Below are 24,637 nucleotides of genomic sequence, written 5' to 3'. Positions count from 1 at the left end.
CGCAGACGAGAGGTAATCATAATAAAATCATGATGACAGTTGGCAATAAAGAAGTAAAAAACGAATAGATTCGATGCGAAAAGAAAGACATGAAGGTTTCCAATGACCGGAGAATATGGTGGTTTTAGCAGAAGAATTTGGAAAGTACAGAAAAATACTGGAGGATACGTGAGTTGTAAAAGGGTCATGCCATAAAAATTATAATACCATAACGTACCATTTTCACACATAAATCTATAAGGTATGTCAGAATAACATGGTATTCTCGTTCCTGTAATGACACCAGATGAGAACGAAAGAAAATAACATTAATATAAAATAGGTTATTTACCTTGCTTTTCTCCTAAAAAGAGACACAATGTGAGCAACAACAAAAAAACAAACCACAAAATGTAAATTATTATACTACGAAACAAAAATAATCATAACTAAAAATTACCATTTATGTAAAAAGGAAAAAATATATCAGAAAAAGGAAAAATTATAAAATGAATTTACAAGAAAAGGGAAAATTTTTGTAATTAACATTTAAAATAAAATTAAAAACATTAATATAGTTATTATACGGAATATTAGAAAAATATTAAGGATGAGCTGGTAACTTGCTATTAGAAACCGTTACATTAGCAGCGCACAATTTCTAAGGAACCCCAAGATCTCTCTAGAGAACCCAAAAGACAAAAAGCCTATTTGTTTGATGGTTCTTACAGGAATAAAATGCACATTTCAAAACCGTAATTTCTTATCGTTCATAAGTAAAATCTTAAACAGTTTCGAGAAATTTGCTTGACAGTTCCTTTGGAAATGATCGCTACAGGAGAAATTACTGTTCACACTAAACTTTACTCTCAGTCTGCTAATTTTAGCCTTTTTGGCCAAAACAGAGCTAGTCACCTAAGTGAATGGGGAAATTAGTTTAGTAAAAAAAATAATAATAATAAAAAAACGACAAATTCTAGTACATTGGAGGTTTAAAAGCGAAGTCGACCGATTTGCTATTATTTTTTCTCCACTACAGAACTTCTCACATCTATCAGCCTGAGGTAGACAACAGGAATCTGAAGCAACCTAACCATTATGAAAGACTGGATTTTACAACAGAAATTTCACTGCCTTTTGAAATGAGCCAAAGCCGGCTGACGAATGAATTCTGTCCAAATAAAAATGTAACTGCGTCGTTCGTTCGCTTTCTTGATCTGCTTTAGTAAATAACGCGGGTTTCGATCTGTTTTCGTCAAAGATATGCTCTGTTCTGCTAACTGTCAGATGACTCACGCTGACTCAGCAGACTGCTGGGTTTGAAGGTTGTGACTTGTGAGCCACTGCACGAGAACGTGTCAGATTTAGATGTTTACTCAATGCTGGTCGTTGCGTCAGTGGCTTTCGTAAATGCTCTGAAGGATGATTAATACTCTCACCTCACAGGGAATTCTGCATTTACGTGACAATAGCACTGATGATGAAGTATGACGATGATGGTGATAGAAAAACCATACTGACAACAACAGCAACAGTAATAATAGAAACAAACACAACGTAAGTGCGATGACAACCGTGGTGTTAGCTAACAAGAACCTTTGGTCTTACCTAAGAACATTCATAAAACTTATCACTCAGCATGGCAACTGCCCTCTACTATACTACCACCCAACTTGTGTGGGCTTCCAATATCTCAAGTATTCAAGCGTATATTAATAACTTTAGACTGTTTTTTCCAATCCGACGTGAGATGTCCCCAGACGAACAGCATGAATAGCCAATCGCGTTTCACGTAATTATATTGTTTGTGGATATTCACCGTCAGATTAATTAGTGAAAAAGAATCCCAATCACAGTCAAGTGAAGTACTATCCTCCTGCACTACCCAGCACCAAATGCGTTTCATTCCGGACAAAAAGTATCAAATTTCCTGATTGGTGTTGACGTTTATTCATGTACAGGGACCATGTTTAGCCATCTGTCAATTTAATTAGTTTATTTATTGCTAAGACCTGCTTTCACGGATAGGAATTCACGTCGGAGGAACCTTGCGTTACAAGCATGCAACTGGTTCGGGATGAATGTGTTCCCGTTAAAATAATAATAATAATAATAATAATAATAATAATAATAATAATAATAATAATAATAATAATAATAATAATAATCTGAGATTGATTAGGGTGTTTTTATGCCTCCCATAGTTTTCTTAGCTTAATCATACGGAACCGCTTGAAACATTTATGACTACCTAATACAATACGTAAATGAATGTAAGACCTTACATTTTCTTGTGTCCTATCTGTGTGTGTGTGTGTGTGTGTGTGTTAACCAAGAACTTAATGCATCCGAACTTCAAGTTTTCTATCATTCGTTGATAATAACTTATATTGCTTTTCTGTATAGTACTATACCCTTGTGTCGTCCTCCTCCAAAGCCCATAATGAACTTTCTCATAATCATTAGGTCTGGCGATTTGTCCAAACGTCCCCCATAGCTCTTCCCTTAACCTATTTAATTCCCGATCAGTACAGGTCGTCTGTATCATTCACGTGTCCCGAAGACTCGAATCTGATAACGTGAACATATCTGGCACCTGATGGCTAATGGCAGGTCTCCAAGGGACATCATCGAATTAGCCATGTCGTTGTCGACGAGTTATGGCATGAAAAATTCTAGCTCGTGAAAATTTTATGTAAACTTCCGTCGGGAGAGAACCAAAGAGAAGACCTCAAACCTCGTTCATCACTTTTGTTTGGTTGAAAATGAGAATTCCACCAAAACTACTCGTAAAATCATAAGAGGGTATAGCGGTGGTGTTTTCCCTTCGTATTTTTTATTAGTGTGATAAATAAAATTAGCATTTACGCGGGTTGTCCAAAATTAACGGGTCCTTGCGGACGTTCTCCTCCCCAAATTTAGCACAAATACCCCCCTTTTTATTTATTTATTTTTCATAGTTCGCTCACGTCACGCATAACTTTTGGCAAGTGCTACATTCATAAATCAATACATATAAAAAAATTCGAAGTCATTCGGCTTTCAGTTGACCGTTCTTTTGAAACATCAATCAATTAAGTGGCACTGATCCAAACGGGTTTTGGCTACATCAGTAACAGTTGCAACAAACTCAGTGCAAGACGAAAATGAGCTAATCAGTTTTTTCATATCTTTATGCTGCGCTTGACTGGCACTTAATCTAGCAATTCAAGCTAATATAAAAAAAACTGCATGTTTTGACTGTTGCTTTGAGAGAGAGGAGGAGAGAGGGAGAGAGAAAGTAGATTAAGATTAAAATGCGTGTTTATATAAGAGGTAAAATAAATGCGCGTGTAATGTGTTTGTGTTTCTGTATGTGTGAGAATACTGTTATTATTCTAAATTACTGTAAGGAACCCACTGGGACAACTTTCCCATGGCTGGTCCAAAATGTATGGACAGCTAGATAGGAAGAGCCCAAAGGAAATATGAAAAATATAAGGTGCGCCATGCAAGGCCCACTGTATGCAATATTTACAAGGATGTGTAGCTATAGGTGTGAGTTGAGAGAGAGAGAGAGAGAGAGAGAGAGTATATGAATTGCTGAATTAATTTATCAGTGCCATTTCTTTAAGCCTTTTCCTTCTGCTAAAAGCCCCCTCACGCAACAACAAATGCCAAGGGATGGAACTCTCAGGTTTTTCTGTTTTCCCAGTCTTCTACAGTGAAACGTGCAAGTTTGTGGCTCGCTTTCGTATTTGATGAGGCCGTTTTCCTCCTTTTTATCTTCGCTTCTCCAAGCAAAACCTAGAAAACGTCACGTAGCTTGCCTTTCCCTTTGTCCTTCTCTGCCTAGGAACAGAAGAGTCATACAGTAGTATATACTTAATGAATGTCTTTATAGTTTTGTGAGAAAGCATTCTAATTTTTACCCTCTGTAAGCTTTTGATTATGCAGGAGAATGTGTGAATTTACATCGACAATAAATATTATTCATGTATACAAATACTTGGCAGATTCGGATTTTTTTGGGGAGAGGGGTGGGGGGGATATGGCTACGCAAGCAGACTTCACGAATTTATGCCTTTAATGCGATTAATGCTTTCTAATAATTAATTTCTAATTATGTCGCATTTACTCGAACATCCCTCCACACACATTTCTTTCTTTTAAACGAGTCCTCTGCTGTCTCTCCCACGTCTGAACACCTCCATATTTGTCGTAAAGAGCGAACTCATTTCCCAGAACGACCAAAAGGCGACAAGGAAGGAGGCACTTGTGCAAACCCTCTTCTATCCGCCCACAAGGCAAAATCACGCCCACGCCCTTCCCCCACCTCTTGTCCTTAGGAAGTGTTTGGCCAGCCATCATCAGCACCTAACTGCGAAGATGGTAACACCCCGAAATAAAATCAGCCACCAGAGACGCAGACATTTCTCGTTAACATGTTTGTCTTCTGCGTCGTTCAAGGAAGTGGCCTTTATTTTCGAGAGGATTTAGACAAACAAATGAATAAGGGATTCAGCAAGAGTTGCCCTGAAACTCATTTTCATTCTCTGACCTAACCCACACGGACATCGACACATTATAGCGATCTAAAATTATCTGATGCTGACCCCGCAACAAGGAACTAATCTGATATCATACCACTTCATATGATAAATAACTAGCCAGTCTAGTAATTACCGTTTCTTTTTATTTGGTGACCGAACTAGGATTTTGGCACCATTATACAGGAATATGAAACAACATATTTTTCTGGTTAATTGCAATGATACACTGCAAATGACACCAATGGAAATGCCAAAATGAAAACAGTTGTTGAAATGGAGCCTATAGATGGAAGAGGGTCAATCTTGGAAGTGTTCCGTGATAATTTACATCAATAAAACTGCCATCTCAGTTAATTATTTATTTCGTTAAGGGTAGAAATTAATATCTCTTCTATAAACGGGGACTTGACTAACAATATTTGAATCGCCTGCATCTAGTTTTCTGGCCAGATTAAGTTATAGATGTCAAGGTCCTGTGGAGATGAACACTTGCTTTCGGATGTAACACCGAGTAATGATAAACATTCATAATGACAAAGACTGTATTACCTTTGCAAAGACCCCGTAGGGAGGTAGTACTGTCAGTGCACCTCACGTGGTACACTGTACGTAGGTATTAATGAAGGGTGTTTGTAACGTCCTTTCGGCCACTATCTGCGCCCACGTTTTGGCCTGTGACTTTACATCTCTTCCGGCTTCTTTTCTTCAGCCTGCCTGTTCAACTTCTCTAACTCTTGGTTCTTAATGCAACTGCGGGGTTTTCTCCCAGTTCCACCTGAAGAGCCTTGTTCTTCTTCTTCATTTTCTAGATCTCTTTGCTATGCTGTCCAACCACTCCAACTCCCTCTTTCCACTGTTTTAAGGCTGTGTAGCCTAAAGTGCCCCAGTCCTTGGCTTGACAGCCCAATCTCATAAAGCAATTGACTTTAAACTTAGTCAAGAAAATCATGGAGTAGAGTAAACAAAGCGGATTTGGTTCAATAATCGTCTTAGTTTCTACTGGACTTGAACCTTTACCCGACCGTCAACGCCACTTACAGGATCTATCCACGATCTTTTGTGACTATAGCAGCACCAGGGGTACTGAAAAATAGCAACAAATGCATTGTGTATTCTAATTTGCAGACTAAATTTACTGTCAATGATGAGCGTGAAAATGTTTCTGAAGCCATATTGTTGATAATACCCTAAAATAATCCTCTATGTATTTTAATCATTTGCTAAAATTTTCATCTCTTCTTTCAAATGAACTCCATATTCTTTTGAAGATTGAATTTTAAGTCGATGGCCCCTGTAAGTTTCGTTACGAATAGCGTTCACCTTCTGAACAACAACAACAACAACAACAACAATAATAATAATAATAATAATAATAATAATAATAATATTGATCAGTAGCGTTCAATCTGCATTACATTTCGTTTCAAAAAGATACTGCATTCCCATTGCAATTACGTAGCTCAATCATCCCGACGAGATACCGAAAACAGGACGAAGGTTACGTCATTAAGTAAAAAAAAAAAATTCTTCAGATGATTGGGGCAACAATACTCGAAACTCACTAACTCCAAAACGATGTCTGTCACTAAAGAATCCCTCTCTGTCACGAAGTGTTGATACTTCTCAAATCTCTAGTGAAAGTCTTGACGCTTTACGCAAGGGTTGTTACTTTCACGAGGTGTAGTATGCGTTACTTATAATTGGACACACTTACCTAATATTCATGCTTATGGCATTCGGCCAGGTACTCTGGGTGTGTGATATCATTCAAGACGTTTTTCTTATCTTCATTCATCAAACTCATACTTTCCATTGTCTTTTATTGCTGCTTATTGTTGAGTGCTTATACACATATGTATATTATACACGCGCGCGCGCACACACACATACACACATATATATAAATATATATATATATTATATAAATGTGTGTGTATGCACAGTATAAGAAAAAGGGCGCTGGGTTCGATTAATGAGCAAGCAAATTAAATTAGGCAAGACTCATTAGAACTCAATGAACTTCCACAGACATAACTAACAATCTAGTTTATGCAACAGTGTTGGGTCATAAGAATGAAGGAAGCAGGTAAAGGATTGTAATCTTATCCTATATTACTCGTGAAAAACTAGATCCATGACCTCAAAGAAGAAAACATGCAAAGGTGGAACACGCATACCTATAAAGTCATGGGTGGCAAAACTTCCTCTACCGGGTTACAGTTTTCAAAAAATTATTCATTTAAAAGAGCATCCTTGTGCAAGAACTGTGAACGATTGTAGCAGTTTTATAGGAACAGTGAAACCTAATTCCTTCGTAAGTAACTGGCCACTGAGTGCCCCTCGTAAAGGCGGACATAGCAGGTACATCGGGACGTCCCGATTGTAGAAGAATTGCTGACGTCTCGAGCAGGAAACCCCAGAGAGAGAGAGAGAGAGAGAGAGAGAGAGAGAGAGAGAGAGAGAGAGCCTCTAAGTCCCAATTGGCACACAGCACGTCTCCCAAACGGCACTCATACCTATAATTCTATATACCTGGCAGCTGCTCCCGCACTTCCTTGTCGGCCCTCGTCATTTACTTTAGTGGGAAAAGAACAGAGATTATTTATTCTGAGTTTTTCTGCCTTCTTTTTTCCTCTTCGTATTTTTTTTTTTTTTTTGTCTTGTTCCTCTTCTCACATGGCCCCTTCTTGGTTTTGTGGCTCTGTTGAAAATGGGTTGAATAGTTCCTAAATTCATACTGGGAGTATTTGGTCTTTTTCAGCTATTCTGATTTCTAGAGATTTTATCTCCTACCCTGAATGTGGGTCACATACCTTTTACAAAACCCATCAACTTGAGAAGGAAATCATTTATTTTCGCGCTTCACGGGGAACGGCCCAACAAGACTTCCCTTCGATAAAACGCATCGTGAGCCTGCTAAGACTGTTAAGATTGGGTTACACAAGACCGTTTTTCAAAACCATCAAATAAACTGTTTAACGTGACGAGAAGTGAAATAGTGGTACCTGTTAAGCTCTTGCCCTCAAATCATCCACCCATCGCCACTCCTTCCCCCCTCACTACCACTCCACCAAACGCATAATATATATATTATATATATATATATATATATATATATATATATATATATATATATATATATATATATATAAATATATATATATATATATATATATATATATATATATATATATATATACAATATATATATACATCTATATATATATATATATAATATATATATATATATATATATATGTATCTATATATATATTTATATATATTTATATATATATATATATATATATCTATATATATATATATATATAAATAAAAACTCTTAAGATAGTTCCTGTTATATTATCAGCTCCACCGACCTACTACGTAACAGAGCTTCCCGAGTTAGTTACGTAACCCTCTCATGAAATGCTTTCCGATGATCGTAAGCCACTAGGCCACAGAGCGCAGGAGCAATTTGCAGATGATAAAAGAGATTCTTGAAAGTTCTGTCAAGACGTAAGGTACTGAATCAGTTCCTAACGACCTGTAAAAAAGATCAGATTCAGCCTTTCTTCAAGCTCTTGAAGGCGAGCTATTTACGCCACGAATCTGCATCTATAATCAGTATAGCTTTCATTCAAATGTCGATACGTGCATCCTCCATTCACAGATGTAAGTTCTACGGATTGTCTCGAAATAACGGTCACCTCTAGCAAGACCTTCTTGGAGCGGCCAGGCAAATTATAGTAATGTCATACTGCAATCAACATCGCCTTTCAATCACTTTAATATGTTTTCTCCAAGTGATATAGTATATGATTTGACAACGCGCCTCCCTGATTAAATGGCAACTGTATTATCCTTAAATATAGTTCTTTCCAAGTCAAACTCGACCACTTTACGAAAGGTGTGTTGATGAACATTTTGAATGATGACGAAAACTACAGAAATGCGGAGAAAGTCCATCTAATGCTCAGTCGCGCGTCTCTGTGCTTAAAAACGCGCCCAGACACACATATCTCCCTTGTCATCTAGATTGCCTTTGCCTTCGCCTTCGCCTTTGCACGGCGACTCTATATAACGTTTGTCAGTTCTGAGACGCTGCTAAATAGCAATAAATTTCATCCCGCCATAACCAGGTTGTTGCCAATGCTGAAACACGCTATCATCAATAAGTGATCACTTCAGCAAACATCTAAAGGCGACGTCGTCTTTCGCGCTTATGATGATTCTGGTTAAAATATGCGTGTGTTCGTAGGTTTGTTTCAGTATATCGGCGGTACATCAGCAGACACAAACATAACATTCACAGAAAAGAATGGAATATAAACGTTACGCCAAAGGCCACGCACTGGGGCCTATGAAAGGAAATCGAGTGTAAAGAAGGGTTTAAAGGTGTAAGAGGACGAAAACCTCGCAGCTGCACTAGGAAACAATTGTTAGCTGAAGAAATATAATATGAACGGAGGTACAGTAAAAGGAATGAAAGGGGTTGCAGTTAGGGACCGAAGGGACGCTCTCAAAAGCCTTACGTAATGCCTATAGTGCACCGCGTGAGGTGCCATGACGGCACCACCCCTTACGGAACTCACAAAGTATCATTAAAGTTTCCCAGGTTCCAGATATGTATTACAGACATGATACATGTCTGTAACAATAGCAGCTCATAAATAAGTTCTCCTATCTGCCGAAAGCAATATTCTCAACGGCGTTTGCAACTCTATCACAAAGCATAGTGTGATCCTACTCCGTCACCGAGTATCAAGCTGCTGAATGGATTTCGGTCATTGAATCATTCCTGGTGCAAGATGCCGTCAGAAGGACATTGTCCAAATGGAAGCTCAACAGTTCAAGCGAAGATGAAATGCACTGCTACCCTACATCAATTCTCCTTCCTTTTTATCTCCTTGGTCATTAGTTTGTGGCTCTACTATTTTCTTTTCTAAAAACTGATCCTTCCTTTCTGTCTTTTTTATTACATTCTGTGGCTTATTCCAGATCAACACCATATTCTTCGGACGGCTGAATTTCAAGTCAATGGCCCCCACCCCCACCACCCTTTGGTGGACATTTTCCGTAAGAATAGGGCTCATCATTATGTAGTCTCATTCACAAGTCGGAATGAATCGGAATTAAGAACAACAGTCACGATAAAATTCAGCAACAAATTACATGTGCGGAGAATATGTAAACGAATGAAAAGGGTAAAAATATTGAACAGAACGTTCACAGTAATAATAATAATAATAATAATAATAATAATAATAATAATAATAATAATAATAATAATAATAATAATAATAATAATAAGGGAGGAGGCCTTCTCTACGGGCAGTAGCATTGAATATTAAAGCTGTTTCAACGGCATTTAATTCATATTGAATCTTCTCAATTCTTCTTATTGTCTTTTCTCATCAGCAAGTAGCTGGTAACCCTGATATATCAGTTACATGCTAATGAGAAAAAGGTAATAAGAAGAATTATGAAGATTTAATATAAATTAAATGCCGTTGAAACAGCAATAATAATAATAATAATAATAATAATAATAATAATAATAATAATAATAATAATAATAATAATAATAATAATAATAATAATAATAATACTGAAAAAAAATTATTATATTCAGTTACTCACCATCATAGACGACGGGAATCCTCCTCCTGTAGTAGACAAGGGCGGGCAGCGACCCTAGGGAGTACTCGTCTGCCAGCTCGGGGTCGTTGATCTTGACGAAGGCGATGCCGAGGTGATCAGCGTCGTCGTCCACGTTCTCGAGCTCCTGAAGGGCCTTCACGCACCGACGGCACTCGTTCTTGTCTGGATTAATGATAACATTTCGTCAGGAGCCGTTTCAAGTGGATGAGGGCGAAGTAAAAAATAAATAGATAAATAAATAGATAAATGGAATTTGGAAGGAGAAGTAAATTCAACGTGAAATAAAACAAGTGAGTTAGTATGATGAAAGAGAGAGAGAGGATAATGCCATAGTGAAATATAACCGTGAAAGGAAAAATTCTGTGGTTAAAAATGACAAAAAAATTGACATAGAAATCAAAGTAAAAAAGGAAAAAGGAAAAAATGAATGGAATTTTAAAGGCAAATTGAAATAACGAGAAATAAAACAAGGAAATTAATATGATTAATGAGAGAGGAGAATGACTAAAGGAAATATAAAGATGAAAGGAGAAATGATAAGGTAAAAAATTAAAAACAAAAATTAAGGAAAAAAAGTAAGAGTAAAGAGAAAATAATGAATGGAATTTGAAAGAAGAAGCGAATTCCACAAGAAATAAAACAAGCAAGTTAGTCTGATTAAAGAGAAATGATAAGATCGAAAGTAAAAAACAACAAAATTAAGGACGAAAAAAATTTAAAAAGTAAAAAAAAAGGGATTCGGGCGAAGTATAAAAAACCAAAGAATGAATGGAATTTGAATGGAAAAGTGAATTCAACGAGAAATAAATAAGTTAGAATGATTAAAGAGAGAGGATAATCACAAAAATAAATATAAAAAGTGAAAGGAGAAATAAGGTGAAAAATAAAAAAAATTGTGTACAGACAAAAATAAGTAAAAAAAAAAAAAAAAAAAAAAAAAAAGGGACTTACAATTCAAAAATCTTTTCGATACCAAAGGTATCTCTGACGAGACTTACAAGCAGGATTTAGCATTTGTGTGACACTTTCACTTCATTTCAAATGAAAAAATTCCAAATTCATTCCTAAAGAAAATGTTCTCTATTTACATGGCAGTGATAGGAATTTCCATGTTATCTGGTATAACTAAACATTTATAACTTGCTGGGTTAATCTCTCTCTCTTCATCTCCTCTCCTCTCTCTCTCTTAAATCGGTGCCTCTCCTCTCTCGTTCTCTCGTTCCTCCTTTATCTCCCGTCTCTCTCCTCTCTCCTCTCTCTCTCTCTCTCTCCCTACCCATACACTCAGTTAAGAAATAATGAGTGGAACTGTTTAAAGTTCGTAGCTTGACACACTGCAACTTATTTGTCAGGGTGATGTCAGCACTAAAACGCCTTTTTCAGATATTATAGTAAGTAAACTTAAGCCCGAGTGAATGTGATATACGAAGTTACTTAGGGAAAAAAAACTGAAATAAAGGGAATAGAGTAAAAATAATAAGGTAAAAGGGGAACTTTTACTTTTTAACCAACCAAACGATCTGTATGTCACAAATTTTATCATCGAGGCAAGAATTAAATAAAGAAAAAAATGAATTTATCTACTAGAAAAAATGACCTATCTCATCATCGAGACAAGAAGTTAAAAAACAAAAATTCTAGGCAATAGAGTAAAAAATAAAATAAAATAAAAAGGAAAATTTTTTCTTTATAATACTCACAGGATCTGTCCATTATTAGAATTACCATTTCATCCTCAAGACAACAATGAAGAAAAAAAATCAAGAAGTATTCAGGCAATGAAATGTAAATATATATATATATATATATATATATATATATATTTATATATATATATATATATATATATATATATATATATATATATAGAAGACTTGTAGGAGGAAGTATATCTCAGGTGGTCCTTAAAATACATTTATTACAACGTTTCAAAACACAAAGGTTTCATTTTCAAGCTGTAAAGACATAAAACAATACAATTAATATTAAAAGCGTTAACTTACAAATAAAAGACATAATACATTATAAAAGACAAGATAAAAAAAAAATAAATAAATAAAAACTAGTTAGCAGAACCAACCATCAAGAGAGAAAGGGAGGACAGAAGTCAGAAGGAACAAACCAGAAATGACCGGTAACAGCTCACGTTAGGTAAAGAGTTGTCGAGGAAGACTGCGTGTTCAATTGAGGAACAAGCTGTTTAATAAACAAGGACTCCAGAATTGTCAGTAGTTTGCCATTCGGTGTCCGTCCCAATATTTCAAAATCTTTGTATTGTATATTCAGCTTGAATTTATTAGCGTGTTGATTGATATTAGAAAATTCAGGATTAGCAAGTTTGTTACCAGTTCTATAGCTAACGCCCTTATGGCAATCAATTCTGACCCTCAGTAACCTCTGTGTGGATCCCACGTAGGTCCCCAGATTACATCTAGGGCAATTAAACTTGTACACAACACATGAGGTCATCAAAGGGTCAAGTTTATCCTTGAATTTAAACAAACTACCTAAACTGAGTGGGTTTGTTGGGATGATATTAAATCTAATAGCTGGTATATAATCAAATATGAGTTTTCTTAGTGCATCGTAGAAATTTTTGTCATGGATTAAAGGTACATTTGCATAAAATGGAAGCTTAGGCACAGTAGGTAAGGAGACTTTTGGGATAAAAACGTTATTAAGAAGTTTGCGAACATACCTGTGAAAAAGTATAGTGGGAAAATAATTGTTGGTAAAATATTGACGTAAAAAGTTGATTTCTTCGTGAAAAAATTCCCAACTAGATGTCAATGAGAAAGCACGATGAAGTAATGTGGATAAAGAATTTAATTTAAAACCATAAAAACAGTGACTATAAAAATTTGAACCTAATCCTGTAAAAGTTGCCTTCCTGTAAACTGAAGTATTAAAATGATCATATTGTCGTAAGACTAAACATCTAAGAATGGTAGTTTATTATCACTTTCGCATCCATAGTAAATTTTATATTTGGGTGTGCCGTATTAATGAAATGAAGAAACCTTTCAGCGTCGTACTTGGATTTAAAAAGCGCGAAGGTATCGTCAACGTACCTTTTGTAGAATAGCGGATGGTAACTCAAAGGACAGGTGTCTAAAAAATGCTCCTCCAGGGAGCACATAAAAATGCCTGCAAATATGGGCCCTAATGGAGAACCCATAGCCATACCATCGATTTGAGTGTAACAATTATTATTAAAAATGAAGGCAGTGTCCTGCACTGCCAGTTGGCAATAGTTTTTCTTAAAATCAGATTTAATTAAAATTATAAAAAAGGGAGTCAGTTTCAGGAAAGAGTTTATTGATAATAATTTCAATAGTCTCATTCACAGGTACATTGGTAAACAGAGACTCAAACGTCATAACTGACCATAAGAGGTCTGAGTCCTGGCTAACCTGTAATTCGGGGTACCATATGACGCTAGTATAGGTCTGATGGGAAGGCCTTCTTTGTGTGTTTTAGGAAGTCCATACATAATGCCATAGGTAGAACCGGTACTATAGAGAGAATGGTACTTTTCTTCAGATAAAATATTTTTATCTTTAAGACACTTTAAAAATCTACTGATCCGATCTTCAATTCTAAAAATGGTTGCAAAATCTGGCTTACCTAGGAGTTTGAATTTCGTGTTGTCATTTAGAATGCTTTCAACCTTATTAATATAATCAGATTTATTCATTAACACAACACCCTTGCCTTTATCTGGGCGAGTGATAACTATGGTGTCATTCTTGGCTAGTTTCTTAGTAGTGTACAAGTCTTTTCTGGAGAAAAAAAGAGTCCAATGGGTTGTAAGTTTGGTAAGGTCTTTTGTGCTAGAACCTGTAATTTTGTACGTAATCCTGAAATGTCGAAATTAATGTTCAGATTGATCAACCTGGAAAAAGCGTTTCTAGTGAGCTATAAAACTGGTTGTAACTGGGTTTGTAACAGGGCAAACCGAAATCCAAACCGAAAGACAATAGGAATTCTTCCCTCTTTGTTAAATTATAAGTTAACGCTTTTAATATTAATTGTATTGTTTAAGTCTTTACAGCTTGAAAATGAAACCTTTGTGTTTTGAAACGTTGTAATAAATGTATTTTAAGGACACCTGAGATATACTTCCTCCTACAAGTCTTCTATTTTTCGAGTTACTAGTAACCGCCATACCTCGGAACGCTATATATATATATATATATATATATATATATATATATATATATATATATATATATATATATATATGTATATGTGTGTGTGTGTGTGTGTGTGTGTAATACTTCTCTTTAATTAACCGAAGGATTTAATCATTACAAGAAACATTTCATCATCCGGCAAGAATCTAAAAACATTTTAGGCAATGAGGTTAACAAAAACAAAAAAATAAAAATAAATTTTTTTCTTTATAATCAACCATAGCATTTATCTATTATAAGAATACTCATTTCATCATCGTGGCATGAATTTAAAGAAAAAAGAAGTTATCTATGCAATGAATTAAAACAAAATTCTTTTTAATCAACCAAAGGATTCATCTACTAAAAGAAATACCCATCTCATCACCTGAGCATGAATTTTAAAAAATAAAAATTATTTACGCAGTGAATTACAAATAATAATAAAATAATAATAAATAATAATAAGAATAATAATAAAAAGTAATTATTTTTCTGAACACCTGATAAATATCTATTACATGAATGACCCATTTCACAATCGGAGCAAGAATTTTATCCAAAAAAAATATATATATATACACACACTACATATATATAATATATATATATATATATATGTGTGTGTGTGTGTGTGTGTGTGTAATTGTAATAGCCGCAATGCCCTCTTAACTTCTCGAATTCTTCGCGCTTTTTTTTAATTCGCCTGGCACTACAAAGCCTTAAGGTCCAAGTGCAAGATATATGAAGAAATTATGATGTCCCGTAGCTGGAAACGAACCTGGGTCCCATAATCACAAAGAGGGCACGTTCCCGACTTGACGACGAGAAGGATGAATCTATTGTCTCACATACATAAATGTACTGTACCTGTCGTTTTCACTTATACTTATTAGAGCTGGAATAAACCCATCCTCACCATCTTTAGCCCCGGTTCGTTTCCTGCTACCGGACATCATAATTTCTTCATACATCTTGCACTTGGATCTTAAGGCTTTGTAGTGCCAGGCGAATTAAAAAAGAGCGCGAAGAATTCGAGAGAAGTTAAGAGGGCATTGTGGCTACTATAATTACATATGAATCTGGTAAAAAGTGACCAGTAGATTCTACATATATATATATATATATATATATATATATATATATATATATATATGTATATATATATATATATATATATATATATATATATATATGTATATATATATATATATATATATATATATATATATGTGTGTGTGTGTGTATATATATATATATATATATATATATATATATATATATACACACACACAAATATATAAATATATGTACACATACATTTATATATATATATATATATATATATATATATATATATATATATATATATATACACACAAATATACACATACATATGTATATATCTTCCTCTTACACTTCCTCTTATACCCAGATCTGTATAACTGACTCCATGATATATCTGTCATGACACGCTGCCCAGTTAAGGTAAAAGAAACAGGAATTACGTCAGCTCCATCAGCTTCTATTCTTGCTCTCCCCTCCCGACCTATTTTTATCTTTTCTTTGTATCTCCGGGATTTCCTGATCGTTCATTAACACGCTTGCATTAGCCTTTTATTAGGCATCACTAGTACTATCACATCAGTATTATTTCATTCGTTATAGCCCTGTTATAGTAATAATATCTATGTATTAAACCCTATATATTTGTACATTACTGTAAACATCCATCACTAAATGATTAATTAATCATTGTTATGAAAAGACGATATAATTTTGTTTATGGGCAAAAAGGAAAATATTCCTTCATGCATACGGGACTTAAATATTTCGGAATGCTTACTTGCATTCGCTATCGGCTTTTACATATATATATATATATCTATATATATATATATATATATATATATATATATATATATATTATATATAATATGTGTGTATAAAGTATAATATAAAATAATGCAAATTATACCAGAACTTTTCGCTAAACAATACGAGCAACAAGTTTCCTGCTTTCAATGTTCTTCATTGGGTTGCCTGATCTCTAAAGCCAGTGAACCCCTTAAGAATTACGTCTAAATTTAGAACATCTAAAGCCCGCGTAGGAAGACGTAAGACGAGTATATATATGTCAATAGGATGACGTCCCCCGAGCGTCCGACCGACGACGTATAACGAGGTATATATACATCAGCTCCTCTTCAGCGTCGACCCTTCCCAAAATAGAACCATTATTACCTCAGGAGAAGCTGAGCTGGTTGTATTTCAGGCGGCTTCTTTCTTTGATGTCATTCGCGGTACAAATTTCTGTGTGGGAATATTAACAGGGTGTTCTCGCTCTCTCGCTTTCTCTTTCAGCTGTTGTGAGCGCTTTCTGTGAATCTTATGCTAAACATTCCTGTCTCATATATTTTTAATCTCTCTCTCTCTCTCTCTCTCTCTCTCTCTCTCTCTCTCTCTCTCTCTCTCTCGTGTGTTGTGAGTGCTCGCTTTGCGAGCGTTATGCTAAACAACATTCTTCTCTCTCTCTCTCTCGCTCTCTCGTAGGTAGGTGTTTTCTTTTCGATCCCTTAACAAACATAACATGCCGTTGGTCACATACCTATTTCCACTTCCTTAACATACATTCCACGTTCCTAATTCATCAGAAGACATTTTCCCCATTCCATGTGGGTTTTGGTACGCTGTTACAAGATCAAAGTCACAGAATTTCTTTTAGACAATCAGAGTATTTGAGAAGTAAATAAATCGAAAGACTGAAGGTAATATTGCAGTGGTCAACGAATTCTCTACGTTACTTGGTTGATCATTTTACTAGACATATACATAAACGAATGTGGGATTTGTTTAAGCCACAGCTGTGTTGCATTATCGCACCAACCTGACATTCCACACAGGTACATTTTCCACACGTAGGGGACCCATCGTAATCGCTAGGCCATTCGTAGAAAGTAATTTTTAAATAATACTTCTTCTGCACATCCCCCACCTCCGACCTCTCTCTCTCTCTCTCCTCCATTAATTAACCGAAACCACGAATCACAGTCTACATTTCAGATTTCTCCGCAGCGAACGAATCCTGTCAACAAACGCCAAACGACTCTCCTCAACGAATGACAATCGCGAATTTCTCATAAACGTCAGAAGACTCAAATCCACGCGGCCTCAGTAACCCATATAATATGTGCACCTGTCCTCATCTGTCTCAGAATTGCGGATACGCGTACCCGGCAAGGTCAACAGATGTTCGGGATTAACGCTGACGCAGGAGCAGATTATTCATTTTCGGTGACGAAAGGCGTATTTCACTGGGGAGGATGATGGATGGTACTGATTCCAAATAGGCGTCGTTGACATTTACTTTTTATATCAACAATCTAAAGACCAAATAGGGAAGTAAAATAAAGGTGTGGCATAAAAAAAAGAAAATTAAACAGTAATCTAGACTCGGGCGAGAAGGGCAAAGCCAGTTCTGGTGGAGATAAATACAAAACAAATACATCTTATTTGTTACTAAAGTTCGTTTCAAGATGTCCTTGTATCTCTTAAGCCTTCTACCTATCACCATGATTCGATAAAGCAAAACCGAGGGGCAGAACTGTAAATCAAGTGGATAGCTCTATCTCTCAGAAGGGCACAGGGGAAAATACCGTCTTTCAAGACAGAAACAGAAACAGGAGGGGACAGTCAAAGAAAGTCAACGCGCAACGCTCGATAGCGTAAAAGGCCCATCACCGTCGGTGGGGCACCCACTGGCGTGTGTCACTCCGGATGTCGGACTATCAGGAACCTAATGTGATTCTTGGCAAGGCAAATCATACGATGACGTCATTATATTTACCCCCCTGCCACCTCCCCCACCCACGTCCTCCACAATCCGGGGCTGCCTTCAATTGCGCCCTTTTATGCACGCCTCTTATCTGCCTGGCGTAATAGCTCCGCTGGATATGACATTCGGCCAAGATGGATGAATCACTACCTGGCAACACCGGCCTTCGCAAATGATGCAATGTTTGCATAATTATGAAGGAGTGAAGTTCTGCGAATATTAAGTTGTAAGAGTCAGTTTAATTTAGATTTTCCTACAGATTTTTAATCAAGTCTGTGTACTATACTGACTAAAGTCAACCCAAAAAATTACCGTAAAATTGTTATGAGAAATCTCTCCTCTCCACTTTCCCAAGTTTCAATCGCGCATTTCCCAGATTCTGCGGCTGTACTTCGAGTACACGTGAAACTGTTGTTCATTCTTGGATTTACCCAGTTAGTGGAAGGTGGGTAAACCGTTTATTCTCGCCGCCCAGCGTACAAATAAGGCCTCTATAATGTATGTGACACGTGCGGTACACTGGTGTCTCGTAAAAGAGATCTACATTCACGACTAAGTTCACTTTACTTTTGAAATCCTCGTTGAATTTTTCACGCTTAATATAGGACATATCTTTCTCTCTTCTCTTACATACACACGCAAACACACACACACACGACAAGAAATCGTGTGGTCTTTTTAAACTAATCGAGGCACACTGGATGCTAACACATTGCAGTTCGAGAAGACGGAACGAGAGACCCAGTGGTTTCGCCATCGCTTTTATCAGAGAATATTCTTTTACCTTGAAAGCTTCTACATGTGCGTCGGTTGTTATCAATGAGAGTTTCACAGGAACCTCCTTAAAAACGCTATTATCGTTTTCTATAAATGTTTTCCGATAAAAGGCATTGCTTCGGATGATACTCGAAGTGTTTAAAACGACAGACAGATATACAGGCTATTAAGTGAACGAAAAGGCGTGTTTAATGGAATGCGACCGAGAGATAAGGAAGAAGAAACGCCTATTCAGAATAAAATCCTGAAGCAAAGATATCGATTGAAACTCAGGAAGGGGAAATACAAAATAAACATCTTTTCAAAAATTGCATGAGTAAACTTCCCACTAACCATTGAAGGAAACATTAAAAATATATAAAGAAATATTTATATTGTTTAGAAAACAGTGATGAATATGAAGAAAATTCCAAGTACTCTCGGTTAAAAGTCTAACTGAAAAAAAAATGTTCCTAGCAAAACAGAATCACAATTCAGGGAATAATTTCCTATAAAACTCCATAACGCAAAATATTATTACGGGGTTTATATATAATATATAAAAATAAGAAAAACATTAGTATCTTAGCCAAATAACCTTCTCTTTAAAAAAAATGTTCAGCATGCTTTAAGAACATTAAGCTGCCATCTAGTTAATCAATTTAAGTGTTAATTACTGTACCAATGGTATTTAACGAACTGATATTCCTTACTGAATAATGGTTTAATGTTTTAATCTGTTAGTAAGAACAGAAAATGGTACAAATGTACAAAAGTCATTTTTATGATACCTTTATTCGACGTTTATTTGAAGAACGCTAATATATATAATAAATATCCACTAATATTATATATATATAGATATATATATAATATATATATATACATATATATCCGAATTAGTCACTTCTACCATACTATTTGGTGATGCCGTCATCAGATTTATCCATCAACGAAACAAACGTGCTGTTTATGAGCACTAGACTACGATCTGGCTACGAACAGGCAACTAATCTACCACAGTTCGCTAATAATGTCTACCTACTCCTTCATCATCTACTGTGCTTTTGATAAGTTGTAAGTTTCACTAAGTCAATAGAATGGGTCTCTGTTAGAGGTTCGGGTTATTTTGCATCTAAAAGGGTACTCTGCTACAGAAACAAAACATTAAAAAAAAAATAAAAATTGAAATAAAAAATAAAATAGCATTGTTTCATCCTGAAAAAGAAAGTAACATAAAATCAAAAAAAGAAAAAGATTAATCGTGATATTACAAATCAAATATAAGAATAGTCAACGTGGGTCCTACAGATGAACGGGCAGCGGAAGGAGAGAATGAGGAGGGAGGGAAAGAGGGAAGGAAGGTAAGGAAAGAAGGGAAGTAGACGAGAGTGGCGAGGAGAGAGTGAACCATCTCAAGAGGATAGGATGGAACTCAGAGGATAATGTAAGGACCTTCCCTTAACAGAGGGAAGTAGGAATTTCAAGGACTCCGCTGCGATCTACTTACGTTCTCCGTGGTTACAGGATTCACCGTCGTAACCTGCAGGACACGGGTGGTACAGAGAGGTGAGTACTGTTAAGCTACAGAAGGCACATCATAAGGAGACTAACTAAAGTGGAAATCAGTAGGTACTGCCTTTGTAACCATGGCCATGGAAGGTCTCCTTTGGATCCTGCACAGCTCTCTCGACCCACATGACAGGACACCAAAGTCAGCTCTCGCTTTCATTGTGCTTCGGCCTAAAGTGGAGGACATCTGGTAACGTCTAGGGTCACACACCAGTGCAGTTATTGCCCAATCACATCTTCCTTCCGACAACAGGTTCCTACTGGTCACCTGATTTCACTCGACAATTCAGACGATAACAGAACGTGGCGTTTTGCATAATGCTTCCTAAGATACGGGCAACATAACAGAAAACGAAGTGACACTAGTCAAGAGCATAAGCTCCTTATTGGAGATGATGAAGAGCGAATTAAATTTACACGTCACGTCTGCTCAGAAAATCGGAATTGAAGGTCATCCGTCATAACTGAGAATAGATTTTCCAAGCTGGTTTTCTTGTTTTAGGTCCAATTATTATCTTTCAAAAAACGTTTTTTTTTTACTGAAGTCTTTAGTGTCGTCAAGTCATTATGCTTTCCTATTGTATAATTTAGAAGAAATGTTCGTTTTAACTGGAAACTAAAGCCTCCCGTATAAAAGTGTATATAAGTATGAACAGAGACAGAAATTCAACGTTTAAATTTTCAAGACAAGCCTAAACCACACACGCAAGCGAGCGCCCACACACATACATACATACATACATACACACACACACACACACGTATATATATATATATATATATATATATATATATATATATATATATATATATATATATATATATATATATATATATATATATATATATATATATATATATATATATATATATATATATATATATATATATATATATATATATATATATATATATTATATATATATATATATATATCATATCTTCACTTTAGCACGAAAATCCTATGAAAGCTGCTGTGACCTCCCTTACATATAGTCATGGTTTTACAAAGACAGTTACCTGATGAACTACCTTTCCTCTACATTTTGCTCTCCTAAAGACCATCATCATTTGTGCTTGCTGGCAACATAAGGCAGACAGTCTTCACGTTTGATTCCAACCAGACAGATATGGCTATAAAAACAGAATCACTGTGTCTGGGATTCTTCTGCGTGAATCAGACGAAACAGCAAAACTCTTGTGTCTTTGTGTCATATCAAATTGGATGAAAAATTGTCTGCGTAGTCACAATATTTCTATTATTAATACTGGCCTGGGGATAGAAATTTATGCAGTTAAGGTCTCTGTTTCTGAGGTGCTTGAATTTTTTTTTTACACTAGGGAAACCAATGAAGCAATGTAATGATGTTTGTCTACAAAAAGTGTGATTCAGAAGCTCTTAAGTTAATGTGTCAGGGATGTTTTGGGCAAGAGAGATCAGAAGTGTGACTGATCTACGTGGATACCTATTGATTTTTATATTTATCTGCCATTTTTAATTCATTATTTGTAATGCTCTTCGAAAGGATAGATCTGAACAGGTAAAGTACAAAATCGTTACGCTCACGACACAGCATAACACTTTAATTTGTTAGCCCAACATAGACTCTCTGGTAAGCATTGAGTGTACACTACAATACATATTCAAACATCCATGAGACACCTTATCTGTGCTAAACTGCATTACACATAACGAGGATTACATTCTAGTTACTCTAAATAACAAGGACAATAAACTTACAGTAAATACAAAGATTGTTGCTTTTTGGCTATAATGAGGTCACCATAGATTTTTAAACACTGGACATCTGCCCATTTCTACTACAGCTTTGCGTAAAAAGCCAACTGATAGCTTTTATTAAGACGGGGAGAGATAGTAACAAAATTCTAATGTGTTAAGTCGCTGACTTCTGGAAACCATTTTCAGAAAAGTTCAGCTGACGAATTACAGAAGGCCCAGACCGAATTCATGACAGGGTACGTAATCTGTAAAAACTAATTTTTAGTACAGAAAATAATGCTATTGACATTGGCGACCCTACTAATTATTAGAAACAGTTCAATGCTAGGCCACATCGCTTTCACTTGACTTACCTTTCCCAAACTCTCAACTTCCAGTGTACTCTTTCAATGAGGTCTGCGATAGAGCCGTTTCAGAGTTCAGTCAGCAGATTCTTGATAGTACCTGCACTACGATATAGTCACAAAAATAGACCTATTTGTCAAATTCTTTGCATTAGGACAGTGAGCACTGAATTTCTACTGGAAGGCATCTGCCGATATTATCTGTAGTCGGTATGATTTGCTCTATAATGATTCTGTAATGATGTGGATTTAAGGGATAACTGTGTATCTTCAATTCAGTTATGTTTTAATTCAAACTGCGTTCATGTCCAGCTTGCAGGCAAGGTAACTCCTCAAGGTTGCAGTGCAACCTCTTACAAAATTCTGACTATATCCCTTGTGAAATTCTTTCCACTTTTACCCGCTATTATTCATGACGATAAATGGCTTAGAAATATCTGACCATTAGATGAAAGCGTTTGTAGGATACACATTATCAAAGGTATAAAAAAAATTCTTCCCATACCACAAGAGCGTGACGCGGAAACAAAATCAGTTGATCAGGAAGAAGTATCTAATTGTCTTTAATACTACAACTTACTGTGATCATGTTGATACGCTTGGAACTCACAACAGTTTAATCAATCATATTAACGTAACGTCACTTTAACGTAAGTTTAACGTGTTAGTTCCTACGCCATCAACTCTAGTTTGCGTTAAAGCTGTGACTAAATAACCTAGAAGTACTGTCATCATAATACTGTTTGAAATAAAATATAAATAAGGGCTTGTGGAAGCCACGCGAGCGAACTTCTCAGCCTAACAAAGTGAAAATCTTTAGACCTACGTGAGAGAAGCGCTTTGTAGTACTCTACGGCCTACGAGAAACAAAGTAGGAAAGGGCATAGAGAGAGGGAAGGACAGCCGAAAAGATCAATCCTCGGGGTTTGAAACTTACAAAATAAGACGGCTACGAACTCCTGATCTTCAACGATCTTGTCTAGAATCTTGGCGTTGACTTCCTCAATCTGGTCCGGTAGCTCCATCGCCTCTAAGCTGGTCAAGAACTCCAGGACACTTGCTTCGTCCATCAGGTCTCCTGTGGAACAGAAGAAGAGGGAGGAAGAGTTTTTAATGTCTGACGACGTGCTATACTGACCTCTTTCCAATACTGCTATAAAATCGTTGACAAATTATGTCGCATGCACGTAAACACTTTGGATTGAGAAAAATAAAGTGGTTACTTACGTTTTGTAAATTCTTCCACTTCTAAAATCTTTTGCAGACTTTGTAGGAGTAATATCGATGAATATCCGAACGGTTGCAGGATTCTATCAACCCACATACATTATATATATATATATATATATATATATATATATATATATATATGATATATATATATATATATATATATATATATATATATATATATATATATATATATATATAATATACATATATATATAATATATATATATATATATATATATATATATATATATATATATATATGATTTCTGGTAAAAATGTTCTGTAACAACAGAATTCCATCTAATAAAAGGAGCCCATAAAAACACCAAAATATAGAGAAAAAAGTACTATATTTCAGAGACTGCTGTCTCCCTCTTCAGGTAGATTCATCTACCTGAAGAGGGAGACAGCAGTCTCTGAAATATAGTACTTTTTTCTCTATATTTTGTGTGTATGGGCTCCTTTTATTATATATATATATATATATATATATATATATATATATATATATATATAATTTTCTGCATAGCTTACCTTATTATAACCATGCCTGTCTGAGCCTAATTTTATAAGCTAGAACCACTAAGAGAACATACTATAATTAGCCAAGGAATTAGAAATTAAAATTTAGGGTCGAGTCCAAGCGCTGGAAACTAACAGATCATTCAACTCTGAAAGGAAACAGAGTCGAAAGATTTGTAAGGTGTAACAGGAGGAAAATCTCGCAGTTGCGCTATGAAACTCTTACTGGAACAGGTTGGAAAGTAAGATGGAAGATAGAAAATATGAAAAGGAGGTTCAGTAAAAGG

At 35.7% G+C, this 24,637-nt stretch overlaps 1 protein-coding gene across 11 annotated transcripts in view; it reads right to left on the bottom strand.

The window, feature by feature from the left end:
• Window positions 1-24,637, bottom strand: part of LOC135220720 (uncharacterized) — a 153,783-nt gene that overhangs the window by 65,831 nt on the left and 63,315 nt on the right. For 8 of the 11 annotated variants that reach the window (XM_064258141.1, XM_064258139.1, XM_064258140.1 and 5 more), the window contains exons 3-5: window positions 23,533-23,673; window positions 20,449-20,481; window positions 10,152-10,334 (exon numbers count right to left, since the gene is read on the bottom strand). In XM_064258141.1, coding sequence (XP_064114211.1) covers window positions 10,152-10,334; window positions 20,449-20,481; window positions 23,533-23,673 — 357 coding nt within the window. The remainder of the gene's footprint in view (window positions 1-10,151; window positions 10,335-20,448; window positions 20,482-23,532; window positions 23,674-24,637) is intronic. The other 3 variants (XM_064258144.1, XM_064258149.1, XM_064258148.1) reach the window with 1 other exon arrangement.

Source organism: Macrobrachium nipponense, chromosome 2 (assembly GCF_015104395.2).
Source record: "Macrobrachium nipponense isolate FS-2020 chromosome 2, ASM1510439v2, whole genome shotgun sequence".
Lineage (NCBI taxonomy): Eukaryota > Metazoa > Arthropoda > Malacostraca > Decapoda > Palaemonidae > Macrobrachium > Macrobrachium nipponense.
This window is presented reverse-complemented; position numbering and strand designations above follow the sequence as displayed.